Source organism: Tenebrio molitor, chromosome 3 (assembly GCF_963966145.1).
Source record: "Tenebrio molitor chromosome 3, icTenMoli1.1, whole genome shotgun sequence".
NCBI lineage: Eukaryota > Metazoa > Arthropoda > Insecta > Coleoptera > Tenebrionidae > Tenebrio > Tenebrio molitor.
In genome coordinates this window covers 29,245,766-29,269,243 of record NC_091048.1, presented here as the reverse complement: position 1 = coordinate 29,269,243, position 23,478 = coordinate 29,245,766, and the positions used below count along the sequence as shown (strand labels likewise).

Here is a 23,478-nt window from a genome sequence, read left to right as displayed (position 1 = left end):
GGAGGTCTAGTGGCGGTTTAATTTCAAAAAAATTGACACCAGATGGCAGGCGTGGAGGCATGTTTGACACAATCACATAATGGACACGATTCTGAGTTTAAAAAATACAAACTAATGCATTATACATAAGCGATAACAAAATATATTGAGAATATAAAAATGAAATTACGCAATAACAACAATTACGACAAGATCTTTGTGGAGATGTAGGCTGCTATCATAAGGACAAGACTTCCAGCACCAAACGACACATCAGAGTTGCAGGGTTTCCGGATCGCGTGGAAAAACTTCTTGTTGAGGGATTCGTAGCCGGCGAAATTGGGACAGCTGCGCGCTATCGCCATTCCAAAGCACTTTTGGGCGGATTCCAGATCACTAGAAATGTGTTCTGTGAGACTGCTTCACCACAAATGTCAAACTCACCGGCACAAGTCATCCTTCCGTACCACATCATCGAGCCGGCCAAACAACGAGTCGAAACAGTTCGAGACCTCGTTCCCCGCCTGGTTTTCCTTCAGCGCTCTCCTGCAGTCGGCCCCTTGACTGCTGAAGAAATCTGCAATCACAACCTTACCACCTGAACCCTACTTTCAAACTAGGTACCCACTTTTGATGTTCCCATCGGCGCAGGCAAAAAACATGAATGCGATGAAACTCTCGTGCATGAACTTGGGCAAGTACTGTTCTTCTTTAGGAAAGCACGGCTTCAAGTCCCGCACCAAATTTGCGAACAGCGAGATCAGCCTGCTCTTCTCGTCCTTGCAAAACTGCTCCTGTCCTTGGGGCAGCAGACTCGCCGTGTACTTCAAGTAATCGGTAAACTGCCCCAAATGCTCTCTGATCTCGTCGTACGCCGATGCCTGAGTGCTGTACTTTCTGCATCTGTCATACACAAATCTGTCCAGTTTGTTGGTGGCGTTCGATTCTTGTGCCGCCGCCGCACTTTTCAAAACCACCCCTGCACAACAATTGCCCTAGTTCATCGATCCCCATTTGTTTATTTACAAAATTTGTTGTTTTTAGGCAACGTCACAGGCGCCGAGTTGCGTAATCGGGCGCCACCATTTCAGTTTCAAACGCTGAAGTTACCTTGGAGTGTGCACAATGCGAGGCGCCCATCGACAACCGTGCCCTATACCGACATTTCTTACCTGCCACGAAGATCAGACCCACAATATGCATGTTACACGTGAAGAGCGTTAAATGGATTGGTTGTTACTGAAATACTGACGCACACTCGGCAAACGGGAAATTTCAATTTCGAGGAATTGAGACGCCGAAGAGCTACGACGCGACGTCACGCGACCTCAAAACGTTTCTACTGAAATAAATGCGGGACAACACGCGCACACACTAATAATCCAGAGGAGTGTTTGGACATGATAATGTGAATGTTCAATGTTGTGGCAGGTGGATAGGCCTCGAACGGCGATTTATCACCAGGACCAATTGATGGTTGCCTAGAGAAAGAGAATCCCCGCGCCCACACGTTCTATTTGGGCAGAATTTCGATCGATCGATACCTGTGCACTATACAAAAACACCCAGCAGATTAATTCCCAGATAACGAGGGTTGGATTCGCGTGCTGCGTTTGACATTCAATCCGCGACTCCGCGTACACCTAGCGTATTGCGTTTTTATCAGTCGTAAAACGCGTTGCGGATTTATCAACAACAATAGAGAGATTAGAGGGGCTTTGGGATTGGTAAACAAGCTCCAAGTGGCTGTTTACTCGACAGTTCGGTTTGTTTACCTCCTTTTTTTAAATAATCGATGCTCTCGCCTCGAGGCGGCTCATGATACCACGGCATATTTCCGAGCAGCGCTCGACTGTTTATTTTGACCATGTGGTTTTTATCAATTTTTTAAAACATTTATGTTGGCAACGTAATCAATAACAATTGAGTGGAGCAATTTTCCTAGTGCGATAACAGTTAATGCGTTCAAGTTGCGTCGAGGATCGATTCCGGTACATTCGGTTGGACGATAAAGGTTCATTACATTGCAATAACTAGATAAAGAGCGTCTGGTTCTCATTTTATTGACGAAATCATTTACAAAAATTAACATCGTAAAGTTATTGAACGTTCCATTTATAGATCAGCTTGAAAGATTTTTTTTTGTCTTTTTTTAATTGCAGCTCTAAACATCAGAATTTTCACTTGACAGATAAAGGTTCATTACATTGTAATAACTAGATAAAGAGCGTCTGGTTCTCATTTTATTGACGAAATCATTACAAAAATTAACATCGCAAAGTTATTGAACGTTCCATTTATAGATCAGCTTGAAAGAAATTTTTTTTGCCTTTTTTTAATTGCGGCTCTAAACATCAGAATTTTCACTTGACAGATTTTTTCCGTCGAGCGCCATGTCATAGCATTTGAAGAACTACGTTTCAACATGATAAAGCTCGCCCTTACACGACAAAAGCTTCGACTTCGGCTTGCGCAACTGTAGATTTTTCATTTTTTATTACATTTTATTTTAGTACACTTCCTTTTTATACGACTCGGGAGAAAAAGCTTGTCAAGACTGCGACCCCGACAGTGTTCACACCAAGTGTCATCGCAGAATTGCAGAGCTTTCCCACAGCTTGGAAGAATTTGCTGTTGAGCACTTCGTAAGCGACAAAATGCGGACAAGTTTCCTCGATAGCTTGCCCAAAGCACTCCTCCGCGCTCCTCAAGTCCCTAAAAAATGAAAGCTTGACGCAAAGTCTCGACTGATTTGTCTCTTACCGGCACAGAGCCTCGAATTGTACGACTTCGTCGCCGAATCTCTGGAACAACTTCCTGGAGCACTCCTCGATCTGTGCCCTTCCAGGTGGATACTCCTCCAGAGCCTCCCTGCAGTCGATTCCTTGGCCGCTGAAGTAAACTAGAAGAGACTGAGTTCTCGGCGAGAAATCGCCACGATGTACTCACTGTCGAAGGTGCGGTTGGCGCACACCAACTCCATGAATTCGAAAAATCCTTCGTCCAAAAAAGTGGGTAGATATTTTTCTTCCGGTGAGGCGAAGCACGGTTGGATGACGACGGCGAAGTGCTCCATGCGCTGCACCAGCTGGTTCTTCTTGTCGGGACAGATATTCTGCACGTTTTTGGACGCCTCGTAGAAGTCCGTCAGAGTTTTCTGGACTTTCTTGAGCGTCGCCGCGTCCGTGTTGTTCTTGCACCTGTCGTAGATGAATTTTTCGGTTTTGTTTACGCCCTCGGGGACCTGGAGCGCCACCACTACGTCCAACAGCACCCCTGCGGAACGCCAAGATTCCACGTTACGCACGGAATGCGTCGCGAGTGTTTATTCGTGTAAATAAAACTGACCTGTCCCGACGTTTGTTTAGCGAATTGTTCGACTCTTACCTAGAACGAGATGTATCGCGTTCATGTTGCGTCCCGTCGGCACTGGTGTCGCTGTTTTCAGGCGCCGGAGGGTCGCCACCGCTCTATCGAAATAAATCCATCCGGTTGAAGGATGCGCAGATATAAAAAAAAGTGCGTGTTTGACGTCCGATAATCTAACACTTCTTAATTCACCCAAATTTATGGTTGCATACGTTGCACGAATACGGGGGCAGGGTCTGGAGACGGGCCAAAATCGACATGTTTATTTTGACTGATCGATAAGCGCGTCTATAGAGAGATTCGCAAACGGTCGAGAGACACGTCTAAAAAAGACCGCACGCGGGTGTGTTTTGCGGCGAGACGAAAATTTGCAGTGACGGGTGGAAGTCACGTCGGTGATTGGTCCGGCCGGCCGACCTGATTTACGTTTTCGGCAAAAAATCCTGACCACTTTCAGTTTTGTGTTAATGGTGCGGTGTGGAAAAAATTCGCGCTTGCATAATATGCAAATGTCAGTATATTGGCTTAGTTCAAGGAAGTGGAGGGGCCTTGAAACTTAGAAACTTAGAAGGGTCACGGAGCGTGAGGTCGGCGCAAGGATCGACGGCAGGATTTGTCGCGGGTTTGTGGAGAAGGCTTCGCCACCAAAAAAATGGGGACCGCGTGCTGCTGGTCGTCTTGACACTGACGAGTATTGTAAAACGTTAAGTTTCCACTGGAATGTCTTGAGAGATAGATGGTGGAGATATTCATTTTTTTTGGTAAATAAGGTGCACGTTTTTGCCCTAGGAATACTATTGGGGACAAAATACGGGGCGATCAAGAAGGACTGTTTAAGTTGGTAACACTGAATGGTATTTTAAATCGTATAACAGGAGTAACTGTCGGTTGTTGATGGCTTGTCGTTGTTAATGCTATACCTATATCAGATATTTGTCAAATAAACCAACAAAACATATCCGGTTGCAGTGTTATAAATAACCGAATTAAAAATTTTTCTTAATTGTACTGCCAACTTAAACAGTCCTTCTTGATCACCCGGTACTTTGGTCGTCATTCTTCTGTCACTTCAAAACAAATTAATGTAAACCAAGCATTAACGTCAAGTCAATAGTGATAACAATTTCAAATTATTAACTTTTCTCTTGTCAAAAATATGGCACCTTCCACCATTCAAAAATTTAGAATCATCTCCCTTGTTTCTGGGGGATTGCCCATGGGTCAAATTGCCTTGTGGAAACCTTTTCGATTTTTCCTCCTAGGAATATCTCCTTCAGTTGTCCATTTTTGCAATGATAAGTTTGACAGTGACAGTGGTTGACAGTAGTAAAAAATAAGGTTAACCGTCCTAATGCTTGCTTTACAACTTTATGTCAGTCAATTGACTTTGACGACCAAAGTAATTTGTCCCCGATGGTACTATTCCGGACACAGAATCTTGGCCAACATTTTTTAGACATTTCTAAAAAAAATTATGTAAACCAAGCATTAGTGTCATTAATAAATGACAATTATTAAAAATCGCTTTGAAGTTTTTCTTGTGACATCAAAAAAGCAGGGAAATGGCATTATTGAGTCAAAAGTTGGGTTATATTCTATAAGGCCAGTTCACACCTATTTGTCAGTTAAATGTCATTTGTGGCCAAGATTCCGTGTCCGGAATAGTACATGCTTTTGTGTGTTGTGTGAACAATTTCGGTGTTACAGGCTTAACTAAAACATAATTTAAAGTTCTAACAATTTGTTTATAAAAATCTATAATAAATTCAAAAAACTCCTGGACTGTCAAAATTAAATTTTAAATAAAATGCTTGTTTTGACTGTACTTGGATATAAAAAATTTTCGCTAGAGTGTACCGACATCAAAATCTAGTTACAAAATATATTTAGGTTATGTTTTCATTTTCATTGAATTAAAAATGTTTTGAATCATTCATTGCTTCGAACACTTGAAGTGAAATGCAGCAACTAAATGAATTAGAGCAATTTAATAAAGTTTATAAAAAACACGCGACAAGCTGAAAACCGGTAACAAATTAAACAACAACCAAAATCATCCAAAATAAACTAATCTGTTTCATTTATTCAGAAGAAAATTATTTAACACTTGATTAACACTTATCTCTCCAAAATTTTGATTTGTGAATCACAAGAACGAACACCAATTCTTAGTTAACAATACTGGACCGGCTTTGGCACAAATTTGTAATTTCTTCCCGTTATTATCACTTTTTTTTTGTTCCTCATAATAATTTCTTATGGCCCTCTTCTCTTGCGCCAATAAAACCACCCTAGTTCGTTTTGAACTTTCCATTTTAACCTCTTTACAAAATACACTTAAATAATTTTGCAATTTATTTGACAATGTCAATTTAAACAAATGAATAGTTTGAAAAATTAAAAAATCATAGATAACAACTGGGCAATATGAAAATAACTAGTGATTTAACCAACCTAACTGCAATTTTGATTTTGACAGTCCAGATGTTTATTGAATGGACTTTATAACAATATACAGGATATTTCACGAGTGATAATGAGTCTGACGGAATTGAAAATGCAACCCACAATACGTTTCCAAAGTGAACGTGGCTATTAAATATCGTATTGTTTTAAAATGAAATTATGAATCCATGATGGCTTTGCGTCCAATAATTTTATTTGTGACAACTGACATTTACGAAAAAGTTACAATACGACAATTGTCTTGTAAACACATCTTTTTACCGCGAATTTGGGCTTTTAAAAAGTTAGGTTATGGGTCACGTCATTTGCTTCTACAATTTTGTACTTTTTCATTACGTCTGCTTGCTTATTGACGCTCTACTCCTTTTTGGAAACTCAATCATTATGGCAACGACATTCGACAATAATGTAACAATTTAATCTTTGCCAACTGTCTAATCTAACAAAAAAAAGTTCTAGCTAGTTCGTCATTAGTCATTACAAAAATGAATTTTTTGTTCGACACTGTCAGAATTTGAGAATTTTCGCCTGTGTGAACGGATTTTGATAAATTTGACAACTTGTCAAAACGAAACGTCAAGCTAATTTTAAAGATTTTTAGCGATTTGGAGCCTTTAAGGGGCTCGTCGAACAAAAAAACGTTGTATTCAACTCGTTCTTGTGTAATTTGGGCTTTTTTGGCACTCGTGGACCTTTAAAACTCTCGTTTCACTCGAGTTTTAAACTGGTCCACTCATGCCAAAAAAAGCCAAAATTACACACGAACTCGTTAAATAAATAACTATTACTATATTCGAACGATGACAAAAGACATACAGGGTGTATCTGAAATACGTGTGTTAAATTTAACCAGTGGAAGAACTCGCCTATTGATGAAAATTTTCTCTATAACATTTTGCAAAATTCGCAAAACTTTTTCAAGATTTTTTGTCCCCCAATTTTTACCAAACGAGTCATTTAACTAGTTTCTGCCTTTTATCTTTCAATTCACATTTTATTTAACCGTTCACATTTCCCGATTTATTGGATTTCAAGTAAATATTCCGTACAAACCTTCATTTCTTCTTGCTTTTGATGTGTAAGATCTTAACAGATAAACAATATTTATCACTTTTCTATAGGTACTTTCGTACCGGTCGCGGAATATTGTGATTTGTGTAATTGGGTACTAATTGGGATAGAAAAACGGCAAAGTGCAACATATACATAACCTCAATAAATATTTAATGTAAAAGCCATTTTACATCTGGTCCATAAATAGGATATTCTGGGGAATCTGGGGTGGTACAGTCCGGTCTTTTAAGAATTTTTGACATTGACAGTTGTTTATTAAAACGAATTGACTTTACATATAATTTACTTGACGTTAAAACTTAAAATGAAAAATGCTCTAGTAAAATGTTTCAAAGAGATAAAACAAGGTTTTCATTCCTTCCCTTTATTCTTAAATCTTGAGTTGTAAAAACGGAAATTGACAGACACAGAGAACGATAACCTCACAAATAAGTAGTACACCCTGACGTATTTTCCATCAAACAGTGCTGGCGGTTGTATTTTTAACGTAGAATACAGTGTTGGTGGAAATTTAGAATTGAGACAGACTTTATAATAAAAACACTTCTGTTATTGCGCGTTTATGCAGACAGTAAACATTTTCCCAAAAACTCTTCGTTTTTTTCACAATACAATGTGATCAAGAATGACTGAATCTGTTGGTAACAATGAAATTTGGCAAATTTGAAATTTACCATCAAAGGTTCATTTTTGTAATAACAAACATAACCGGCATAACCAAAAATGTTTTTAATGTCGTCTCAAGTTAAAAAATCCGGTCAGTGCCAATTACGAGACAAAAAACACCAGTACTTTTCAATTGTTTCATTGTCAACAGATTCAGTCATTGTTGACCACGCTGTATGTTTTATGTTTTTTAAGTTGAAAAACAAATATCTACGTTAACTTTGGAAATGAATTGTGGGTTGCATTTTCAATTCCGTCGGGCTCAATATCACTCGTGAAATACTCTGTATTACCTTCATTTGTTGTGATAACTGACAAATTGAAGTTTTACGTTCATTGTTTATTATTTCCCTAACTCTTTCAACAGTTTCTGAAATACTTCTTGATGGCCATCGACTTTTACTCTTTCGTTCTAAGGCTTCCTGCTAAAGCCACGCTATACGTTACCGGAAGCAAAAACAAGAACCAGGCCACTTGACCACAAATGTTTTCCAACACGTGTTATAATAGGGTCTAACGAACCGATTTGTACCAGTCATATAATTTTTTTCTACTCTTTTTATTTTGCTTGTACTGACAGGTGTAGGAGTGCCATTCCAGTTTTCTAGAGCAACAGCTGAGCATAAAAATATTTTGGTTGTAGCAGCACCACGAGCAGAAGTTTACCGAAACGTCCTGGGGATTACCCACGTCAGGTCGTGTTGCGCGTTGCATATCTGCGAAATCGGAAAGCAAGATGCGATCTCGTGTTGGAGAGGCGCTGAGGGGCGCCTCCCGGTTGTGTCACCGCGTCCGAGGAGATGCGGTTGAGTCGTCATCGCGGTTGTCCTCCAGCCGCAAGAAAGGGCCCAGAAGGTCGAGCGGCGTCACGGTGGATGCACCCGAGACGCGTCGAACTATCGGCACTCGCATTTCGGGGTGTTGCGCAAGCGATAATCGAAAATTCGAGTCAACGAACTCGCCAGTTTGTGCAAAATATTTCTGCAATGCAGCGTATTTTTTGCGGCGGGGTTCTTGCCACATCGCCGCGACTCTCGGCCGGCCGTAATAATTGTAGTCGGCATTTTTCTGGTATTTTTCTTTTATTAATGACCGTTACATAAATTCGACGGTTTCGTCGAATGTCAAGACGCTTTCTCCTGCTCGTCGCACACCGACTCGTTGCATAAACGCGCCGCCGCCATCGAAAATGGCTTTGTTTGCAGTTTCCATCAAATCGGATTCCGTTCTGTTCACACAAAAACCTTTTGGTCGTGCCGTGCACCGAGCACCTCTCACAAGTAAAAGTTGTCCGTTCACTCTCATTCCGCCTGGAATTGCGACTCGACGTCACCGCTCCAGATCCGCTTCTCCTGCCTTGTCCCCTTGCGTAACCGCCCCCGAGTCGACACAGCTTCCCTCGCGGGGGTGGCGCTCCTGCCGAGCTGAGCGCGAGCCGACGAACGTCGACGACCTCCGACGCCGCCTCGGTCCGCACTTTCATATGTCTTCGCTCTGTTAACACACCGCAACTATCCTCGACAGCGCTAGGTGGTTTTTGCAGCTTGTGGTTTCCGTTGTGCGCGATGCGTTGTTTGCCCGCCTGTACGCCTCCCGGGTGCAGTGATAACGTGCAGTGATCAAGGATAATGGACCTGGATGAGGAGCGACTCCTTCGAGGTAAGAATCGGGACAAATCAATCCTCGGCCGTCGCGTTAGGGTCGAGGCTCTAATTTCGAGAGTATTTGACATTTGAATTAAGATGTCAATGGTGCGTAGGTGTCCTTTTTTAAATTCCCGAATTAAGTCTCTTAATAAAATTGATTTAGATTGGAGTAGGAAACGGCATTAAAATGAGTTAATTGTTACGACATGTGGTCGACGAAGGCTGCGGCAAGGTCTCCGGTTCTTTGGGTGGCTCGACAGGTCCTGGTCTGGGCGGAGGACCCGGTCGCGGGAAAGGAACGATAACAATAATTTTTTTTTTCTCTTTTTGTTAAATGGCAATTTTAATTTATACGACACCGGTTGACTTTTACTTTGGCGATTTGTCTAAAACTACCGTAATTTATGTGTCATTGGGCAACAATAAAATCAACAATTTATTCAACAATACCGTGATTTGATGGCTTCATTGCACGCGACTCGTACAAGCATCGTCGATCATTTTTTCTCGACGGATCATTGCATTTTTACTAACTGGGACAAGAGATTTAAGGTCACAGAAGACTGATGGGAGTCTTGTATTTTTTGTGCAAGAATAAATTCCTCCTCGATCACGCTTCTATTATTCATTTTTCCTCTCGTCCACGTCGCAATTATGTTTTTTTGCGAATGCGTAATTTTGGAAATTCGTTCGGACCATAAAGTTTTAGAAAGGAAGGTCCGGTCACGCCGTTTCTCGATTTAAATATTGCGATTAATTTGTCTAATGTATTTTAATTTATGCAATAATTAGCGGGTTTTCTGATAAAAGGCTGCATCTCGTATTTATGAGCGGATTATTCTAATGGTCGTTAAAATTTTTGTGTGGAAATTTTTCTTTGTTTTTCATCGGTTCCCACAATCTCGCGCGTATAAACATTAGGAAGGACTACAATAGATTTCTTGTCCAACCTTTAATATACGATAAGAGCGACCATGAAATTCGGACCTCCGGAATGCTAAATGCCGCAAGAGCCTCCAGAGATTTTCAGTCGGGCGGGTTTGGTGCTCGGGTAGGGTCGCTTTTCCGACATTTTCCGCCAAGGCTTTTCCAAAGCAAGAAAACAACCCAGACATGTACGTATCGAATTTTAAATTTTTCATTTCGCTTTAATTTGTTACACTAAGAAACGACTCAAAATCTCTCCACTTATTACTTGTTACATTTTGTTTTGATACTGACCGATCGATTATTAGGTTTTTTCGTGACACTTTCAGTTTTCTCTCGATCTAAATTACCTTTATTTTCATTGCAACAGTGTCGTAAGCAATAATTATTCTCGAGTTTATAGATCTTTAACTGCTGGTTTAACAAAAAAATCGGCATGATTTGTGGCAGCTGTCAGCGATATTAACGGATCTTTTTATAACGCGCAATAATTTTTTTTTCACTTGACTTTCTTTTTTTCTGGAGGAAATCGAGCTTTGTGTGCAGTGTGAATCAGCATTAAAAAATCGGAATCAAAATTTTAAACGGCTCTCGAGCGTGTCACGAGACAATTCGATGAAAGTTTCAGGTGTACTTTTATGGTGAATACCATTGTTGCTTTCCTAAATTGTCTGAAATTTGAGTTGTGACAGGCATTTTTGTGAAAAAAATTCGTCAACGTTGGAGCGAAAATCGTCAAATTTATGAATCCAAAATTTCTGTAAAAAATAAGTCAACATTAAAAAACAGGAGTCAATGAAATTACGATTTTTTATATAAAATATTAATATTAAAATAAGAATTGGGATCATGTTTTATACATATTTTAGTTTACATTGTATCGGGTGTTCGTTTATAACGGGCCTTCAAATAAATTTATATTTAGAACAACCTATGGAAATTCAATTGTTTTTTTTCCAGCGTAAAAAATGACACAAGAAACGTCTGACATTTTAACAAAATAAAATTAAGTTAGAAATTATTTTTAATTTTTGTAGTGCATTCTCCCTCCACGGAATATGACAATATGAAATTGGGAAAAAGCTTATTATGTAACCTGTGTAACTCCGGAGAATAATTGGTTATTTACAAAAATTACTTTACACTGTTAACAGAACTAGAATGTCGCCTACGCCTACTCTAAATATATATTTACTTGAAGGCCCGATATTTATCCTCAAAGTTAGCGTTGAAGAGTCGATTGTGAACGCACCACTCGTCAGTCTGCAGAGTAAAAACACAAACAACGCAAAAAGTGAGGTTAGGTTTAAACAGCTGATACGTGGTGGATTCACAATCGAATCTTCAACGCCTACTTTGAGGATAAATTTAAATGAACACCCGATACATTTGTCAAAGTAGGTACATTGTCGAGTTGAGAGAAGAATTCTACAAGAAAAATATCAAAACAGTTTTTATTATTTTTCTTGTAAACTAAAAAATACTTGGAATTTATTTTTGTTTAAATCTGTTCAAATAAGTTCTACTAAAGTTAACAGTAAAAATTTTGAAAATTTTCATATCCAGTTTATTTTTTATGAAATGTCAGAGATCATAAAGAATGCAATAAGAACCTTGAAGGTATTTTATGTGTGTCATAGAACAATTCAGTTTTTTTTTGAGATTTATAAGACTTTTCGAGGTCACTCTATAAATCTATCGAAATAAGTCCTAGACTTAACGGTGAGATTTTAAAATTATGTATCCGTGGGTAATATAAAAAATGAAAATAAATGTTTTGAAGGTGTTTTTAACAGAAGAAATAAAATTTAGAAATTTACGATTACAATTTTCAAATTGTCGAGTTAAGAGCATTGAAAAAAATGTAAAAACAATGTTTTCGTCTTTTTACTTAGGTTAACTAAAAAGTATCCGAAATTTGAGACACTGTAAATCTGCTAAAATAAGTTCTACAGTAAGGAGTGATTTTTCAGAATTTTTAAATCAAATTTACTTTTTAAAAATTGTCTCAGGGATCATTGAAATTAAAATGTTGAAGGTGTTTTGAATGTGACAAAAGACAATTGAGTTTTTTCTTAATTTGAGATTTACCAGATATTTCGAGGTCACGCTGTAAAGATTTGGAGATAAATCCTCGACTCTCAAAATTTAGTTCTTTTTAAATCGAATCGTATTTTTTGAAATTTGCGTTTTGACGTGTATTTATTTTATAATTACACGGTATCTACATTTGTTCTAAATGTTTAAAACAATCTTAAAATATCCATTTTGTACGAAATTACTCGATAAATTATTTGAACATAATAGGGGGCCTAAAAGCGGATCCTTGTGGTACACCTCATTCCATGAAACTATTTTTTAAGTATGTCAAAAACAATTTGGACTACCGTTCAAATTTTGAATTGCTAAATAGCTCGAGTTTTATGAGATATTTCGTGGCCACGCTGTAAACACATCGAAATAAGTTCTATCAGCTGTTCATTAAAATTTCCTGTCAAAGTTGGTGTTGAAGAGTCGATTGTGAACGCACCACAGATTACGGATCACGGATCAGCTGTTTAAATCTAACTTCACTTGTTGCAGACTGACAAATGGTACGTTCACAATCGCCAACTTTGACGGGAAATTTTAGTGAATACCCGATAGATTTACACTAAGATTTCTCGAAATTTTGAAATATTTTTTTTAATGAAAAATCACTTTTGAGTTTTTTAATTGTTTAGTTTTGTTATGTATTTCATAATCACACTGTACAAAAAGCGAAACTTTATTACAAATTGATTTTTATAAATACGGAGTAAGTTTCAATGATTGAAATTATTTTTGTTCAGTTGGCAACACATTTACGATTTTACGTTGGTACACTTGACTGTCAAATACAAATATGACAGTTCAAAAGTCAAAATTTATCATTGTAGGTACATCTAGAATCTTAACCTAGAAAGCGAATCAACAGACAACTCTTTGACAAATGACTAGGCGCACCAATTATTCTCTGCCAAATGTACCAAATAAAAAAAAGATGGCGGATTTTTTATTTTTTTTTTAAATGTATCTCTTCGCGCTGCACTCGAATAAAATGTCGCTTTCCGCGCGAGTTTCATTTCTTTCTAGGCCACACTGTATTGCCCAGCCGAGAGGTCGATTCCTCGAAGGTCCGCCTAATCTGCGACACTCGAATTCTTCGCCAACTCTAACGCGCACCAACACGATAAATAAATAATCCGGTTCTGACAGTTTCAACTTTGGCGAAAATACAAATCGAACGTTCGCCGGAAGGTAACACGGTCAACTTTATTTATAGCGTAACGAAGTGAGAGGCTTTGTAACGCACACTGCGTGTACCTCATTAGCCCCGCAAGTGTTTCGATTACCGATTGCGAGCGCAAATTGGCCGCTCCAGGTGCACCCCCGAGCCCTGCGATTTGCGAAAGGGGGAAGCCCGAGTGCGGACCCACCGGAGTTTTGCCTGTTGGCGCAGAGTTTCCGGTGAAAACCCGAGAGAGCGGGGTCACTCGGGGTAAACTTGGCCGTGACCTCGAAATTTCCCAAAAGAACAAAAGTGAACGTTTCGGCAAAGGTCGGAGAAAGTGTCGTCGGCGGAACCCCAAAGGTGAAAACAAATCAGTCTAACGCGTCGATCTCCAATTACACTTTCATTTTTTGGCGATGATGAAAGTAAACGAGATGATCCACTGACATAACAGGGAGTCGCGTCCATTTTCTCGTTGGCCAGTCCGCGAGAAAACCAACTGGTATCGGCTATTTTTAATGAGTAACGACCAACTTTCCATTGCGTTAGCACACATCGCTGAACGCGGTAAATGGTGCGTGGAGCGCGCACGCGAGCGGCTCCGGGGGCGGCAGGAGGCTCCGAAGAATCGCAACCGCCCCCGCCAGCTCCACTTGTCACCCGGTGACCTTTGAAACCGCCCGGTTTACGTAACCCGGCAAATAACAAAATACACTTTCTTCGGGATATATGGGTCGCCTTATATAACTCCATTTGCTTTCTATCACAACCCGGACTTTACAATCGCAGAATTGCATTTTTGCAGGGGTGCACCGATTACGCAAGGGCGTCGCTCGGTGCAATTACGCATTCACGGGACGACGTCCATTCCATTAATATTCATCCGCGATGGCGAACGCTTCCTCGACAAATTTAAAATGTCGCGCGAAACTTTCGTTTCTCGCCATTCACGGTTTATCGCCCCAGAATCGATATTAGGTGGAAACAATGTCGAATATGTGGGAACTTTCCGGACGGTTTCTCGCCTGACGCGCCGTAGAGGTCTCCGCGGGGACGTCGACGATCGAGTCTGCACGTGCGAAAATGGGGACGCGGTGGACGCCGGTTTCTTCACTAATTGCAAACGCAAATGCTTCTCTTCGGTTGTTAAGCGCGTTTTTCAATTTTTAACGTGACCACCAAAATGTTTGACGGAGAGCGTAGGAGGTGAAAACGGTCTAATCGTTGTCCGAGACAAGATTGCAACATTTTTAATATTTGTTAAGTGGGATAACAAGAGTTTTACTCTCTAAGAGCTTTAGTACGTCGCATGATAAAAGTGTGTACATATTTCGAGTCATTACATTTTTAGACCACATTCTTTTTTTTATTTTAGCTGAGTTGTTTTGTAATATGATTCATTAGTACTTTTATAAAAAGTGGCCGACATTATAAAGGATGTTGAATAACAGTTGGCCCAAAACAGTGCTCTGTGGTAGGTACTCCCGAAAGAAGCTAAATGCTTAATAGTCCAAAATAGAAAAGAAATTAAACTTGGCTGTCACGATTTCAGGAATTCCTTAATCAGTATTAGTGACAATCAAAATAGGAGCATTTTGAAAATTAATTATTGAATTTTTTTGTTTTTTTTTTATTCTTGGGCAAGCCAAAAAATTAGAAAAAAAGAATATTTCGACTTGATTTTGGTACCAACAATAATGACGTAATGACTGAAGGTCTACAGTTAATCACTTAATCAGTGAAGTAGATCTTGAGATATTATCTTAAACTTTTTTATTTGTCAAGGTTTTCGATTTTCGAAATTCATTATTTTCACATTTTTGAAATACAGTCCTTAGAAACTCTTGGATTTTTAAGTTTTTTTTAAGCACTCTTAATGAAAACGTTAATTTTACGGACTCACAAGCGGACGAAAAGTAATTCTTTTTCGGACACTGACGTCGCGCCAGCTGATCTGTTTAGTAAGTTAGCAACGAAACCGACAAAACCGATAATTGTCCCGTCACCAATTATGTAAATAAAAATCTAATTGTATTGCAAATAGTAAATTTCTAGTTTTGTTGGCAAGCTGATAAAACAAATACTATAAAAAAATTGTTATCTATTTGGAAAAGGTAGATACAAAATAAATTTGTAATTTTTCCAATGATCTCTTTTGCTTTGTAGTTCGTGGCGTCGCCGTCGCCTAAAAAAATTAATATCCATCTCTGCCAAAAAGTACTTTTTGTCCTCGCCTCTTTTCAAGCCTCGGCTGCACCTCGGCCAGAAAACTGAGCCTCGGACGAAAAACATGCACTTTTTGGCCTTGATACACAAATAACTCTTTTTTAAATTTATAGACCCCATTTATTTTAAGAGTTCTACTCTAAGAGTTTTTTTGTATGTCGAATAATAATAAAAATCATTAAATTTTTTAGAAGTTTATCTAGACCACATTCCATTTTCATTTTACTAAGATGTTGTTTTGTAATGTGATTTATTACCAGTTTTATAAAAAACTGACCGACATTATCAAGAATGTTGAATAGTAGTTGATCTAAAACAGAACCTTTTGGTGCTCCCGAAAGAAACTAATGAAATAAAACAGAATAAAATTGAATTGACTATGTGGTTTTTAACAATAAGACATTTTTTATGAACAATGTCCTTGGGGGTAAATAATGTACGACTTAAAACAGACCCCTGGGGAACACCACAGACAGAAATTAAATTAAAAAAAAAACTTGAAAGAATGAAGTCTAGAGAGGGAAGTTTTTTACCTCTGTGGTTCCCGCTCTAGGATCTAAGGATGTGGATGACATTTTCATCAACAGAATTTAGGAAATTGCAGTTTGAAGAGAGTAGTACAAAAAGGTTAGCTGACCTGAGGGTATTGCATCTGAATCAGGAAACAAGTGTTGTATTTAGGACCCTGACATTTTTGTCCTCCATTTTTTTTATATTTAATTAGTTGATAGTTAATTTCAAAACCATGTATAAACGTTACAATGGTTTTTTATTGTTTATCAGTCAGGACGAAAAAGAATCATTAAAACAAGTTTATCTATAGTATATTTTTCCTGGTAGGCGGTTGCGCGCGCCATTTACAAAATCCTGCAACGAAATGGTACGTCCCTATTGGTTACTGTATTCCACTAACCAATAGGGAAGTCGCATTTCGTTGCATTATTTCGTACATGACGCGCGTAACCGCCTACCAGGAAAAAATATACTTTAGGCTGTACTGTACTATCCAACACCAAAAGGAAAAAAAAACAAACAAATGTTTGTGTCATCTTATAAGAATCTAAATGTTTTTTTATGGGAAACCTGAAATAAATAGTTATTTACATTACAAATGCGGTAGGCTACATTTTACAGCGCGAGGTTTTTAGATTAAAACGCGACCGACGATCCATCACTCGTTTTCTCAAATTTGAAATTTGTTGTAACCAATAATTTTGCAAAAGCTGTCAAAGACTGACATTTGAGCCAACAGTTTTTGTTTTTTGGAGGTCCCTGAAATTTTCGTGTTAGTTTGCACACTCCGTGCGGTAAAATGACAGATAGTTTGGTTAGTGTGTAAAAATCAAGATACCGTAGCTGTTCAAAATGTGTAAACATGTCATTTCGAGTTGAGGAGGCCAAAAAGCATCTCATTAAAAAAAAATTTTTTATTTTCATGAAAGTTCTGGATAAATAGTGAATTTGAGCATTTGAGCTAAAACAGATCCTTGAAGTGCACCGTAGAAGCCGAGTCCCTTCAAGTGGCGACCGAAATACTTTTTAAAAGTTGCTCCTGGTGTGTTGACTTCAGCAAAATTTTAAAAAGGAAAATGGAATAGGTCGGAAATGACAAAAAAAGTTTACGCAAAAATAAGTACGGACATATTTATTTCTGATTTTTTAACGAAAAGAACAGAATAATATTTTTAAAAAGAAAAGGAAGAATAAAACGAATTTAACAATTTGTTGTAAACATTTTCCAAAATTTGTATTTTCAAGATTTTTTGACAGAATTATAAAAATTTGAAATTCATAGCAGAAACATTATTTTTCTTTATTAACTGTATTATTTTATATTTGTTATTTTAGAATGTCCGAAGATAAAATAGAGCGTGCCTCAAGGTTCTCCCTTCGGCCCAGTACTTTTCCAATATAACTTTTCCCAAGCGAGAAACATTGCAAATTTTTATCCAAAAATGTATTAAGTTATACTATTTCAAGGACCTTGACATTCTTTTTCTTTTTCGATTATATTTTATAAGCCTTATAAATTCCTAATCGGGTAAAATACAAGAAGTGTTAAGCTTTGTTGCGTCAGATAAGAGAGCAACAAAAAATGAAACACAATTCCATATGTATTTAGTTTTGGTCCGTTTGCTCACCGGTACGAGATCCTGATCTGTCAAGAGCTGTCGGACTAGTTGTAAATTCTTTAGAACTCGTCGGTTTTGAACCAAACAGAGCATATCCACACAGCAACATTGCACCCGAACTGTAGCATTGAACAATTCCATTCGGCGACTGCGAAGGTCGCAGGAATGCACCGACACTAGTTTCCACTCCGAAGTGTTCCCTTTTGACCAAAAAACCTCACCAACGAACGGTAAAACCCTCGAAAGTTACCTGCTCCTTCGCAGGGCTTCCCCGAGCGCATCCGCGTGGCAACGCAACATTGAACACTCCTGCCGGGCGGAAGGTCGCAGGAGCGCGCTCTAAATCTAGGGCTGCGCTTTTTAGGTAATCGGGTCAGGCTGTTGCAACTGCATTGACATTTCGCTTTGTTTCGGATTGGCGAACGGGTTTGTCCGGACCGGGGTGACATTTTTGTCGTGAGGTCGCCGGCGAAATGTTAATTGTCGTCGATTTTGCACAATTTCGAAAGTCTGGAGAAGCGCGAACGGCTGTGATTTTTGGTGTAGCGGGAGGCGACGACGCGCACGCTGGACGGAACGACCGCGACCGGAGGCTGGATAAGTCCGGTGGCATTCAAATTTTAGATTGTATCAGGATTTCATTAGCGCAGATCGTTAACGCGACCCGTTCCTTCAGACAATGTCTTTGTTCTTGGGTGATTTGCGACGAGATCGCACCCACAGCTCTCGGTCTAGATCGATAAGGTCTGGACGGTTTCTTTTTCGTTATTACCACGTTCGACCGGTGTCACAAACTAATAACAAAAGTGAAAGTAATTAATTATGTACGTTTATTAATTCCTTGACTTTCCCATTTTTCGTTGGATTTTTTTCACGGCCGTAAGGCCTCGCTCACAATGCCTTGCGAAATCGCACCAATTATCGAAACTAGTTCGGTTTCAAAATCACCCACATGATGTGATTTTCACAACAAACGCTGACTGCTTTTTCTTGTTTCAGCGGCTTAGCAATGCCCTGCTACACCAGAATGAAGACTATAAATCTTCGAGGTGAGTTTTCTTTTCGTTGACTTCGAAGACTCGATCCGGAATCGATCGGTCGATTTTTTTTTCAGTGGGGTCGTAGGTTGATGAGGAATCATGCGAAAAGCGATTTCGTCGACTCGCAAGATGTAACAGGTCCCGAAATGTCAAAGAAACTAGTTTTTTATATTAGATGTAGAAAGTGACAACGAAAAGAGAGTTTTTGAGACTTTTTATGGCAAGATAAAAAAGTTTTTTACTGCAAATAAGGATTTACAAGAAAATAATTTTAAAATTGGATTGTTTTTCTAATTTGCCATTTCGTTCCACACAATTTGAATATTTTTCAAAAATGTCATCAGGACGAGGGAAATTATTTCTTGTTCTTCCTTTAAAGGAAGATCTGAGACAAGAGCACAGTTTTCAGTTATTCTGATAGTCAGATCTTGTTTTATCTCCAAGAAGTTTTCGTATAATTTCTCATAAAAAAATTATTATAAGGTATCGGGTGTTCACTTAATTTCATTCTCAAAGTTGGCCTTGAAGAGTCGATCGTGAACGCACAACAAATAACAGATCAGCTGTTTAAATTTAACCTCACTTTATGCGTCGTTTGTGTTTTTACTCTGCAGACGAGCGAGTGGTGCGTTCACAATCGACTCTTCAATGCCTACTTTAAGATGAATTAAAAAAAAACACCCGATATAATTATTATTAGGTAATAAAAGAAAACAAATTGGCAAGAAACATTTTCACTTTATTTTTCCCAAGTTAAAAGTCCACAAAAAGACGGCTATTTTTGATAAATCTGTTTATTTTTGTCATAATTCGTTGCAAGCTAAAAAATCATGTTTCAATTCTTTCATTTCTAAGGCTGCAACTCCCTCCGCTGAAAATAATTGAGTTTCATTAACACATCAGTGAGACGCTATCTGTCACGGATCTCATCTTTTAATTAATGTTTTGGCTGTGGCGTAACTCAGAGATATGTTTTGGGGCCACTGATTTTTTACTCGTTATCATGACTTACCCATCTATTGCTGATCGTTAAATTATAGTATATGGTGATGACGTTAATACCTTGTAAGCCATCAATTTTATGTTGGATGCTATTCAACACTGAACAAATCTTGCGGTACATCGGTAATTAATTAAATTAAAATTTTGCAAAATATAAAATAACGTTTAACACCTCTGAAGAGCGTGAGATAAAATTTAATTGCATGTTCTTCACCAGTGGTAAATTGTAAGAGACCATGGACTACTACACTTTGATGCGGATTTCAGATTTGTCTTTCGTGCAGGTCATGTAATTATTTTTTTTTATTAAGGTCGGGTTTTATAGTTTGTAATAAATTTTTTTGTTGGTGATTTAAAATGCGTAAAAGTGTTCGATGGGAATTTTATAATCTTTGAGGGTTTTTGCGTTCAGTGCAGTGAGAGAGTGAGAGTTCTACTCTCTTTACTCTACTGAATGGCAAGAGGGTCGGTTTTCGATTAAGCAACAATTAATTACTGTGAGTTGGTAATAAAACTGGTGACTTTTATGTCATATGTTCCAACGAGAAAACCACTTTATCAATAAAAGATTACTAAAACCGAGACGTTTAATTTAATTTTTATTCCATTTTGATCCAAGTTCTTTCGCATTAACATTCACATGCCCTTTCAAAAAAAGTTCTGGAATGAGCTCTTTTGGAAGATTATTATCAACAAAACTCTTTTGCTGTTTCTGGTACACTGCTTTTTCCGATTGTACTGGTTATCAGGATTCAAAAGGAGATATTTTTGTTCAAAAATCTTGGGTACTGATCGAGCCTTGAAAGTCTTCGGGTGATACAAATAATCTCTGTTGACATGTTTCTAAAAAAAAAAAAACCAAATACTTGTCAAAAAATCATAATGGCGGTTAAAAGTACTTAAAAATTAGGTAGGTATGCAAATGTAAAATTGAGGTGAGCGCTCTTATTTATTTGCATAAATAATCTGGCGTAAATTTCGAGAAATTTTGCATAGAAACCTAGCGGAAACAAGTATGCAATGATATATCAATATTTACGTTTTCCAAGAGTTGTAATTAAATTTGAAATTTTAATGTCTTGTAATCAATTATATAATTTTTCTTATCATAGAAATGACAAAGCAGTTTTTTCCACCCGGGAGGAATTCATTTCTCCGGAGCTAAAGGGAGGTCATTAAACTTATTATATTTATATATTTCTTTTTATAGTTATAAAAATTAACGGGATACTTTAATTCTAAACAAACAAGCAAAGCCTTGTATTTTATTAGAACATTAGAACACTTTTAAATTGATTACCTATGCATACCAGTCTGTTTCATGTTAGAAGACTAGCGGCACACTTAAAATTTGTGTGTTTTTTTACGCCAACTACGATGATTTCCTGTCAAAGTTGGCGTTGAAGAGTCGTTTGTGAACGTACCACTCGTCTGTCGTCAGTCTGCATATTAAAAACACAAACAACGCAAAAAGTGAGGTTAGATTTAAACAGCGGATCTGTGATTCGTAATCTGTGGTGTGTTCACAATCACAAATCACAAATAGCTTTCATCGAGGCTTTTACTAAAAATAAACACCGACACTCATGTATTAAATATTGAAAAATCTTACCAAGATATCCAGTGCTCCAGCTCACTGCTCAAAAATGTGACAAAATGACAATGATAGAAATGATCGACCGAGACGAGACAGCTAGGGTTCTCGATAATAAATTAATAAATAATGTAACAACAACGGAACAACGGTTGCGACGAATATTTCCATTTCACTTAATTTGGCGTAATGTTAACTTAATCTGTTTGACATGGTATTTATCGATAATGTCCTCTCTTTTAATCTGGAGTCTCAAAAATGACAAATGAGTTGTCGTTACCTTATTTATCATCGAGACGAGAACCTTAGAGACAGCGGCAGCGGCTCATCACATTTATTGTTGAGTAGGGGAGCTGCGCTAGATGGCGCTTTCTCGTTTTACATTCGACAGGACCCCAGTTTAATACCCACCAGCACCTAACTTTTTACTGCTTATATTTTTCTAATATTCGTCACTACTATTTTTATTAAGAATGCAGTAATGTTGTTCTTAAATCTGAACTGGGAAGATGGCGAGTAGCCATAGAGATTGATGACCCACGAAGATTGACGTGCCAAATATTCTCAAGACTTTTTCGGTTTTTGGACTCTTCCGTCTATTCACGACTTACAGTAATATCGAACAATAGTGCGTTTAACACTGAAAATGACTCCTCATTAATTTGAAAAGCGGTAGTCGTGCTGGTGTTAATACGCATTGAAGACCTCTCTTGTTAATATAGGAGTGATAATCGTGCTGATGGTTCTCCTCGACAGACACATAACTATAAACGGTATAAGCTGTCGTGAATCAGGAGATGCTATAAGAATAAATTTGAATGAGTTGGAACAAAAGGGGAATGTTTGGCAGTTTTTTAAGATGTGTACAATGTCTATGGTTCACACATTTTAAGCTGCTTTGTATTAGGAATTGAAAAATAAAGGACTTCTTTTATATAATTCTAGCATTTTTTGATTTTGTGTGAGTTTTTCAACGATCCTTTAATGTATCTAATGGTCCCTGGTCCAGAAATAATATCTAAAGTGTGTCTTAAAAGTAAATATGAAATAGTTTTGAGAAATAGTGAAATATAAAGTCCATTCAAAAATCAAAAAACCACCAACGTCGCATTTTCCTCCATAATTACTATCGGCAACGCTGTTTAGTGTAAAATTTGGTGAGAACTGTAATTTTGAGGTTAAGTGTTTATTAAATGTCTTGCTTTTTTGGGCATGTTTAAGTAAAAATAATAAGAATCAATAAGTAAATGAAACGTGCTGCTAATAAAACAATATGAACGGAATTGAATTTTATTTTGAATCAAATAAATGTCATAATTTATAGTTACCAACATAGTCCGAAAAAATATCTAGCTAGGGTTTTTTAAATTTTACCAACCTAAAGCAACAGGTGGTGGTTTTTTTGATTTTTGAATGGACTTTAATTGACAAAAGAGGAAAACCAAAAGAAAATCACCGGTGGAATATTCACACAACAAAAATGTTCAAGCATTTTTTTCATGTTCCAAATTATTGTTCTGGTCTAGCCATAAAAAGCCATTTTGCGATATCGAAAAACAAGGACTATTACAGAAAACAGAAATGAAAATCTAGATTGGGATGACCGGAAAAAGGAAATCATGTGGTTTACCTAAGAAAGAAGATTTCTTCTCTTTCTGAAGCTTTTTTGACCCTATTTTCTTTAATTATACCCTTTCTAAATTTATCCAGCATTATGGACAACAGATAACAATTGAAAATGGTAAATTTTTGATTTATTTTAACGCACTGTATACAGGCTGTTTGATAAAAAACACCTCAACCCATAACTTTTTTATTTATTATCCGATTTCAATGAACAAAAAAACCGAAGATATGGTTTTTCATGCGCTACGAAGCAGCCATAAAATAATTTTTTTTTGGCGTTATTTTCAGTAGCTTACGATAGTCAACTTTTTTTTTTTAAATGGACACATGTAGTTTTTTAGGCTCAGTCTGATAAAGTTTTTTTTTCTGAATCTAACCATGTATTAAAAATTATCGTTTGGTTCATAGCTGACTGAAAAAAAAATAAAACAATTTTTAATTGTGGTTCAGTTTATTATGAAATTTTCAAGTGTGCCGT

General features: G+C 37.8%; 3 protein-coding genes and 1 long non-coding RNA gene across 9 annotated transcripts in view; 1 reads left to right on the top strand and 3 right to left on the bottom strand.

The window, feature by feature from the left end:
* Nucleotide 1: 1 nt before the first annotated feature.
* Nucleotides 2-1,629, bottom strand: LOC138125842 (uncharacterized). Its single transcript, XM_069041390.1, has 4 exons — nt 1,152-1,629; nt 608-958; nt 424-556; nt 2-375 (listed from the first exon to the last, which is right to left on the bottom strand). Exons 1-4 carry the CDS (start codon nt 1,180-1,182, stop codon nt 183-185), a joined length of 708 nt encoding a protein of 235 aa, XP_068897491.1. The 5' UTR covers nt 1,183-1,629; the 3' UTR covers nt 2-182.
* Nucleotides 1,630-2,017: 388 nt separating this feature from the next.
* On the bottom strand, nt 2,018-3,973 carry LOC138125843 (uncharacterized). 2 transcript variants are annotated; one of them, XR_011157531.1, is made up of 5 exons: nt 3,367-3,973; nt 2,929-3,255; nt 2,743-2,881; nt 2,309-2,694; nt 2,018-2,125 (listed from the first exon to the last, which is right to left on the bottom strand). XR_011157531.1 is itself a non-coding variant. In XM_069041391.1 (4 exons), the coding sequence occupies exons 1-4, from the start codon at nt 3,389-3,391 to the stop codon at nt 2,505-2,507; spliced, it is 681 nt and encodes a 226-aa protein (XP_068897492.1). In that variant the 5' UTR covers nt 3,392-3,973; the 3' UTR covers nt 2,210-2,504. The 2 variants fall into 2 exon arrangements, 1 of the variants encoding a protein (XP_068897492.1); XM_069041391.1 differs by lacking the exon at nt 2,018-2,125 and having other exon boundaries at nt 2,210-2,694.
* Nucleotides 3,974-23,478, top strand: part of LOC138125834 (serine-rich adhesin for platelets-like) — a 33,475-nt gene continuing 13,970 nt past the window's right edge. The window contains exons 1-2 of one of the 4 annotated variants that reach the window (XM_069041370.1): nt 3,974-4,109; nt 18,738-18,787. In XM_069041370.1, the coding sequence (XP_068897471.1) occupies nt 18,748-18,787 (40 nt within the window). In that variant the 5' untranslated portion in view covers nt 3,974-4,109; nt 18,738-18,747. Of the gene's footprint in view, nt 4,110-8,833; nt 9,214-10,284; nt 10,316-18,544; nt 18,563-18,737; nt 18,788-23,478 lie in introns of those variants that run through there. The other 3 variants (XM_069041368.1, XM_069041369.1, XM_069041371.1) reach the window with 3 other exon arrangements.
* Nucleotides 19,502-21,714, bottom strand: LOC138125844 (uncharacterized). 2 transcript variants are annotated; one of them, XR_011157532.1, is made up of 3 exons: nt 21,393-21,714; nt 21,081-21,344; nt 19,502-20,623 (listed from the first exon to the last, which is right to left on the bottom strand). It is a non-coding gene; the product is annotated as an uncharacterized lncRNA (long non-coding RNA). The 2 variants fall into 2 exon arrangements; XR_011157533.1 differs by having other exon boundaries at nt 21,091-21,344.

What these genes read in the sequence shown, in the direction of transcription:
- LOC138125842 (XM_069041390.1), bottom strand. Translation starts at nt 1,182, where the DNA reads ATGCATATTGTGGGTCTGATCTTCGTGGCAG. An exon ending in GGGTCTGATCTTCGTGGCAG is followed by an intron (nt 959 to 1,151) that starts GTAAGAAATGTC and finishes ATTGTTGTGCAG; the next exon opens with GGGTGGTTTTGAAAAGTGCG. An exon ending in CGCCGATGGGAACATCAAAA is followed by an intron (nt 557 to 607) that starts GTGGGTACCTAG and finishes TTGTGATTGCAG; the next exon opens with ATTTCTTCAGCAGTCAAGGG.
- LOC138125843 (XM_069041391.1), bottom strand. Translation starts at nt 3,391, where the DNA reads ATGAACGCGATACATCTCGTTCTAG. An exon ending in CGCGATACATCTCGTTCTAG is followed by an intron (nt 3,256 to 3,366) that starts GTAAGAGTCGAA and finishes GGCGTTCCGCAG; the next exon opens with GGGTGCTGTTGGACGTAGTG. An exon ending in CAATTCGAGGCTCTGTGCCG is followed by an intron (nt 2,695 to 2,742) that starts GTAAGAGACAAA and finishes TTCATTTTTTAG; the next exon opens with GGACTTGAGGAGCGCGGAGG.